This window comes from Pantherophis guttatus, chromosome 2 (assembly GCF_059756535.1).
Source record: "Pantherophis guttatus breed Tessera chromosome 2, ASM5975653v1, whole genome shotgun sequence".
Classification (NCBI taxonomy): Eukaryota; Metazoa; Chordata; class Lepidosauria; order Squamata; family Colubridae; genus Pantherophis; species Pantherophis guttatus.
Genome location: NC_142064.1, coordinates 259587162 through 259594678, shown reverse-complemented (window position 1 = coordinate 259594678; position 7517 = coordinate 259587162). Strand labels below are relative to the sequence as shown.

General features: G+C 45.1%; 1 protein-coding gene across 4 annotated transcripts in view; it reads right to left on the bottom strand.

The window, feature by feature from the left end:
* Positions 1 to 2490: 2490 nt before the first annotated feature.
* The window catches only part of EHMT2 (euchromatic histone lysine methyltransferase 2), a 55807-nt gene continuing 50780 nt past the window's right edge, over positions 2491 to 7517 (bottom strand). For all 4 annotated transcript variants that reach the window (XM_087883932.1, XM_087883934.1, XM_087883933.1 and 1 more), the window contains exons 26-28: positions 7189 to 7267; positions 5560 to 5735; positions 2491 to 4094 (exon numbers count right to left, since the gene is read on the bottom strand). In XM_087883932.1, the coding sequence (XP_087740058.1) occupies positions 3914 to 4094; positions 5560 to 5735; positions 7189 to 7267 (436 nt within the window). In that variant the 3' untranslated portion in view covers positions 2491 to 3913. The remainder of the gene's footprint in view (positions 4095 to 5559; positions 5736 to 7188; positions 7268 to 7517) is intronic.

Genomic DNA, 7517 nt, shown 5'->3' with positions numbered 1-7517 from the left:
TCCTACTGATAAAGAGTTTTCTCCGTCGGCAAAGTCTGAAAGAATAGAGGACCTCTTTACAGAAGTGAGAGGCAGTCGGGTCCGAAGAACTAAGGAGATGCATATTTTCACCAGGGGTGGGATAAACATAATTTACCTACCGGTTCGCCCAGCACCGAAAATGTGAGAGTGTGCGCGCGCCACCTCCACGCATACTCATTGCCTTCTGTGCACGCGTTTTGCTCACACGCGCGGCTTCCATGCATGCACACATCTTGAAAATGTTGCTAAATCGGATGACATAGTGCTGGGGTGGGTGGGCAGGGCTACCGCAGGTCGATACTATCTGTTTGCCCGAACCGGCTGAATACCACCTCTGATTTTCACAAAATAAAAATATAGATGTTCTCAAAAGTTCAGTCTGGCTAGTCAGCCACACCTTCTTCTATGTCAATCTCTTCTAGCAGCTCCCATATCCAAACTTCCTCCGGTTTCAACAGGAAGTTATAATCTACAAAGGCATCAGTGGCTTGAGACCAGCAACTTCCCAGCAAGTTTAATGACATCTGAGTCGGCCATGTCTTTTGTGCTCTCCGTCCCCTGGGAGTCACTGAACCACAACTGCTGAATACAGGATGTGCTGTTTTGTACACTTCAAAGAATAAACATATTGAACAAAATGTAGAATCTTCCTTGCTGCCCAAGGGGAAAAAAATCCCAAAGCTTTACCCACCGATCTCTGCCCTCTGAAATTAATCCAGAGAACTTTGAAAGTTGGGCACTCAATTAGTAACCTATTAGTCCTTAAGATCTTTTTCGCAGGTCTGAGAATGGAAGCCTTAACTTCCAAAACTTACTTTGGCCAGATACAGTTGGTACCTTGATTTATGACCATAATTGAGCCTGCCGATTATGGTCGTTAAGTCATGACGGTTGCAAATGTGACTGGACCCAATTTTATGACTTTTTTGTGGTGGTGAAATTCACGCAACGGTCCAAATGAACCTGTCGGGGGCAAAGCTAATCCAATATTCGCTGTTTTGCCAGAAACCAGAAGTAAACACCTGGGTTGGTTTTTTTTTTGCAATTTACTACCATTGTAAATACAGGTAGTCCTCGATTTACAACAGTTCATTTAGTGAGCACTTTCAAAGTTACCACGGCTCTGAAAAAAAGTGACTAATGACCGTTTTTCACACTTACGACCGTTGCAGCATCCCTATGGTCACATGACTGAAATTCAGATGCTTGGCAATGGGTTCATATTTATGACGGCCTGGGGCCATGCAATCAGCTTTTGCGAACTTCTGATGAGCAAAGTCAATGGGGAAGCCAGATTCACTTAACCACCGTGTTACTAACTTAACAAATGCAATGATTCACTTAATGGTGGCAAGAAGTTGTAAAACAGGGCAAACTCACTTAACAAATGTTTCACTTAAGCCACATAAATGTTGGCCTCAGTTGTGGTTGTAACTTGAGGACTACCTGTATGGGCTGGTTCCCAAGCACCCAAAATACAATCATCTGACTGAGGGTAGTCGTCAGAACTTCAGAGCCCGGTTTTAAGCACCTTTTTTAGGGGAGAGGTCCATCATGCCTTCTAATGCTAAGAGACCGGTCATAAATTGAGGACTTACAAAGGGCCAGTTGTATCGTGAAGCAGAAAGCAGTGGCTTATCATCAATGTAGCCATTAATAAGGGCAGCAGAGAATAATTTAAACCACCGTCGTTTAAACCACTGTTCGCTTTAAAGACAAGAGATACCGTAGGAACATTAGGGGATCGTATATCTGATGCCAAGGGAATCTTATGGAATTGGAGATCTGATTTATTTTTTGTCCCTAACAGCAAAATGAAATGAAATGAATAACAGAGTTGGAAGGGACCTTGGAGGTCTTCTAGTCCAACCCCCTGCTTAGGCAGGAAACCTTACACCACTTCAGACAAATGGTTATCCAACTTCTTAAAAACTTCCAGTGTTGGAGCATTCACAACTTCTGGAGGCAAAGTTGTTCCACTGATTCATTGTTCTAATTGTCAGGAAATTTCTCCTTAGTTCTAAGTTGCTTCTCTCCTTGATTAGTTTCCACCCATTGCTTCTTGTCCTGCCCATAGTTGCTTTGGAGAATAGCTTGATTCCCTCTTCTTTGTGGCAGCCCCTGAGATATTGGAACACTGTTATCATGTCTCCCCTGGTCCTTCTTTTCATTAAAGTAGACATACCCAGTTCCTGCAACCGTTCTTCATGTTTTAGCCTCCAGTCCCCTAATCATCTTTGTTGCTCTTCTTTACACTCTTTCTAGAGTCTCCACATCTTTTTTACATCATAGCGACCAAAACTGGATGCAGTATTCCAAGTGTGGCCTTACCAAGGCATTATATGTATTAGGTATATATCCCAGCCCTGGGAAAGATATGGGAATTAGGAAAAAGAGCACAGGTTGCAGGCACTTCCTTGTCCGAGGAATGGAGAACAAAGCGATGAAATCATATTCAAGCTGCTGCCGTTGCTTTTCATCGTATCAAAATCCACCCGGTTGCCAACTTTTATTGGTTTTACGGTGCGGAGAAAATTACATTATAAAAAACCCCCTAGTTATGAAACCCATACAAAAAGAGACGGAGATAAGGCTGGCCCTCAAAACCGAGTCAAAACCTCTCATGCCGGGGTCGAAGAGGAAGAAAAGAACTTAAAAAAAAAAACAACAACCTCAAAGACAAAGACAGCAGACAAGCCACTGCTCCAACTCAAAAGTAAACCTGAATGCAAAATGAACTTGGCCCCCCAAGGAAGAAGGGCCACTACAGACAATGGGTCCTGCCTGCCAGCCAGCCACATAAAACATTTTCACACAGGAGCACGAGGGCGCCAGGTGATGGCAAAAAAAAGACCTTTGAAATTGATGTTTGGTTTTTAAACTTCTAAACCTTCCCAGGATGTGTTGATGCACAAAAACAAACAAACAAAAAAATCCACACACAACCTGCCTGAAGTGGAATTTGGATACCCTCCTTACTTCTGTCAGAAAAAAAAATAATGGAGCATTCTCAAGCTTCTGGTGGAAGTTGCTTTTTTGGCCCAGAAAGCTGGAGAAATTTCCTGCTTTTGCTGTCTGCCTCCAGATAGAGGAAACTGAGGCCCAAAATGGGACAACTCGCCTCAGCCAACTCACCTCGGGACAACTCAACGATTCAACGTACTCATTTAAAATAATATTAAAAATTGTTTTCATTTTTTGCCCTTCACGTTTTATTTTGTCCCTCCTTTGGCATTCCTTTCTTTAATGACTCTAAAACTTTGAAAACTCTCGTCCCCTGCGGCTAGTTGGCCCCGGTGAGTTGGCCGCAGCAATTTGGCTGTGGTGAGATGGCCGTGGCGGATTGGCATAGACCCACTGAGGCAAGTGTCAAAAAAAGATTTGGCTGGGTCACGTAAGAAAGTCAATGAGCACAGGGAAAAATAAAAGGGCAAAACGGCACCGGCCTCAGCCTTCACTTTTAAAATAAAATCAAACGAAGGACACCCACCCACCCACCCCCCATTCTCTAGTCTCCCACCGAATGTTTCTTCAGCAGACCACGAGTCAGACATTGTGGATGCATCAATTGTGAGGAAAACCTTCAGGAGCTCAGATCTCCTGGGTCGAGGGTTGTCTTTGTTGCAGAGGTTTCATTTCCTTTCACACCCGGGGACACCCCCCCCCCCCATCTGCCCCATCTCTCTCCAGGCACGCGTCTTCTGTCTTCTTCTCCCCTTCCACCAACATGGCATCTCTTAAGGCAAATTCCTCTTGGAGCTGAGCAGCTTCGGTCTTCCAAAACGACAAGCTGAGAAGAAGTCCATTATGGGGGTGGAAGAAAGGGGAAGTCAGGAGCGGGACCGGGAGAAGGAGAAATGATTTCACATGCAGAAGGGCAGCGGGACTCAGGTTAAACCTGAGAGGCGGGGAAGCTGCTGCTGTCCGGCAGCACATCCTGGTGGGCCTCCAGGCGAGCCAGGCGGCTCTGTTCCAGGGCAATCGCTTCCGCTGAATGTTTGCATTTCTCTGAACCGCACTGGCAGGTGAAATATTTGCTTTTGATGTCCCAGAAACGGTCCCCGTAGTCAAATCTGCAGTGAAGGTTACAAGGGGGGGGGGGGGGGGGAAAGAGCATAAAGATGGTTTAGTTCACCCTGAGAACTGGAACGATTTATCTTTTTAAAACCCGGAAGAGTTTAGGGACAAAATATTCAGGGGTGGGATTGAAAATTTCAGCAACTAGTTTGCTGCCTGGTTGCTGGGTGGGTGTGGCCATGGGGGTGTGGCCAGTTGGCCTCCTGCACCACGACTTTCCTGGAGCCTCCAGGAGGGCGAAAATGGTCTCCCCTGGGCACTGGAGGCCAGAAATGGGCCCGTTTCCGGACTTCCAGTGCACCCGTTTTCCGCCCTCCCAGAGCCCTGCACTTACCTGGCATCCACAATGGGCCGTGTGGAGACTCCTGGGAGGGGTGGGGTCAGCCACTCCTTGGAACAACCGGTTCGGCGAACCAGATTAAAATTAACATCCGGTTTGCCTAAACCAGTCCGAACCGGCTGAATCCCACCCCTGAAAATATCTCACGGGTCATGTCTCCTCCTCTCTTTTATGGATGGATGGATTCTTGTCAGCCTTCCCAAGCAGACCAGACAGGAAATACAACCAGATGAACTAATTCTACTTTATTGTAAGCCTATTTTAACAGAATCTTGCAAGTCTGAAAATACAATGCTCCCACTGTCTCTTTTTACAGCCTGGTAAATTAGGAGGGATTTTTCCCAAAGTTTCTTTCTCTGCTTGTTATGTAGCTACGGGCTCTCCTTATTTATTTATTGGTTCGATTTATATGCCGCCCTTTTCCGGAGACTCAGGGCGGCTTACAATGCATTAAGCAATAGTCTTCATACTTTTGTATATACCTGTTTAGTAGAGCTTTCGCCCCCCCCCCAGCAGTGTTATTTTTTTTATACAAAGTCAGCTTATTGCCCCCACAAACTGGGTCCTCATTTAACCTACCTTGAAAGGATGGAAGGCTGAGTCAACTTTGAGCCTGGTGAGATTTGAACTTGCAGTAATTGCAGGCAGCTGGTGTTACTTAACAGTCCTTTAGTCTGCTGTGCTACCAAGGCTCTTATTCCCCAGATAATCCTTTTATCTGATTGTTCTCTAGGCAACATCCCTTCCTCTACTCTTCCAAAGTCATCTCCTTAAACCACTGTATGTATGTATGAGCCACGGTGGCGCAGTGGTTAAAGTGGAGTACTGCAGGCTACTTCTGCTGACTGCCGGCTGCCTGCAATTTGGCAGTTCAAATCTCACCAGGCTCAAGATTGACTCAGGCTTCCATCCTTCCGAAGTGGGTAAAATGAGAACCCAGATTGTTGGGGGCAATAGGCTGACTCTGTAAACTGCTTAGAGTGGTCTGTAAAGCACTGTAAAGCAGTATATAAGTCTAAGTGCTACTGCTGTCCTGAATCTGCAACCGTTTCTTGGCTAATTCCACACAATGCTGTTTCATCCTAGATGCACACTCAACACACAATTCCCTTAAGACTGACCCAAGTTCTTCACCAGTCTGAATGTCTCGGCTGCTGAAGAAAGCAATGCGGGGGAAGCGCAGGTCCTGGTGCAACATGAACACTCGTACGGGGATGATATTAGGGTCACACAAGTGATTGATGAAACGGCTGACATTGCCATAATAACGGGCATCGATGCAGTAAACCTCGCCATCCTGTAGGAGGAAAAACCAAGCATGATCCAAACTCTTCATTTTTTTTTGACATTTAACTTTTTTATTAGTTGATTAAAGTATAAAATACAAAGGAAAAAAAAGCATGAAAAAAAATAAGAAGAGGGGGAGGGAAGAAGAAGGGATATAGTGTACTGGGAGAAAAAAAGAAAAGAGCACCGACTTCCGACTCCCTTTAGCAGAGGAGAAGGTAACAACATTACAGCCACAACTTTTTGCTTTTACATAACGATATGTACAAACTGTTTCTATAACAATAAGCCTGTTTAATTTATAAAAACAGAATCAAAGTTTCATCCCCCCCTCCCCCCATTGTTAAGCACAAAATCTGGAAGCAATTTCAAAATAGAGACAAAATTAAATACGGTATATTCTCTTCTTTGGATAAAAGAATCAGTTTAACCATCTCTGCTTCTCTTTGCTGTGGGGGATGTGTTTTCAAATCTAGTCAATAATATTTTAAAAATTTTGGAATATCTTCCAAACTCTTCTGAATAGTACTAAAAGAATCCTAGGATTGGAAGGTGACTTATTTATTTTTATTTATTAATCATATTTCTATGCCGCCCACTCTCCGAAAACTCTGGGCGGCTTACAACAATCGACAATATACTAAATAGCATATTGCCCCCCAACAATCTGGGTCCTCATTTTACCCACCTCGGAAGGATGGAAGGCTTGAGCCAATGAGATTTGATCTTCTGAACTAGCAGTCAGCTGAAGTAGCTGCAGTACAGCACTCTAACCACTGCGCCACCTCGGCTCTTACAGGTCATCTAGTCCAATTAGATGACCTAATTGGATTAGATGACCAAATAAGATGAAACAAGAGGGCAGGAATCTTCAGACCATCTTTAGCAGATGGCTAAGGAATTCTGGGAGCTGACGTCCAGCTTGTTGTGGCCCGTCGGCAGCCAGCAGAGCTGGCAGCAGAGTCGTACAGTGAGGAGGTTGCGGAGGAACATGGGCCACTCCTGGTGGCTGGGGAAAGCTCGGACAAGGGCTCTGCGTCGGAGGCAGAGAAAGGAGCTAGACAGCAGTGAGACAGAGGAACAGCTGGAGCCTGTTCCCAGTGTGCGCATGTGCAGAGCTGCCAGAAGACAAGAACAACTAAGCAAGCAGGGTCGACTTGGGAGTAAAGCCACACCTGACATTGCTTGTCAAGAAGGTTGCAAAAGGGGATCGCATGGCTCCGAGGCACTGCAATTGTCATAAATACGAATCGGTTGCAAGTGTCAATTTTGCCAATTTTGATCATGTGACCCTGGGGGTTGCTGCAATGCTCAGAAGTGAGAAAAATGCCATTATTTTCAGTGCTGTTGTAACTTCGAACGGTCACTAAATGAACTGTTAGTGTTAAGTCGAGGACTACCTGTATGAAGATAGGTGTAAGAAATAGTCTTTCTGTCCTCTGAGCCCCAGTTTTTAACTTTACCTTATTGTCTAGATCAAACAGGTATGAATCGTCTTCCCTCACGTCAGCTTCTGCATCAGAAATTAATTCTCCTACATACCTTTTAAGACAAGGAAACATAACAAAGGGAGAGAGGTTAGAGAGGATGACTTGTCCCCTTAGGTAAAGGTAAAAGTTCCCCTCGCACATATGTGGTAGTCATTCCTGATTCTAGGGGGCGGTGCTCATCTCCATTTCAAAGCCGAAGAGCCAGCGCTGTCCAAAGACGTTTTTGTGGTCATGTGGCCGGCATGACTAAATGCTAAATGTGCATGGAACGCTGTTACCTTCCCACCAATGGTGGCCTCTAT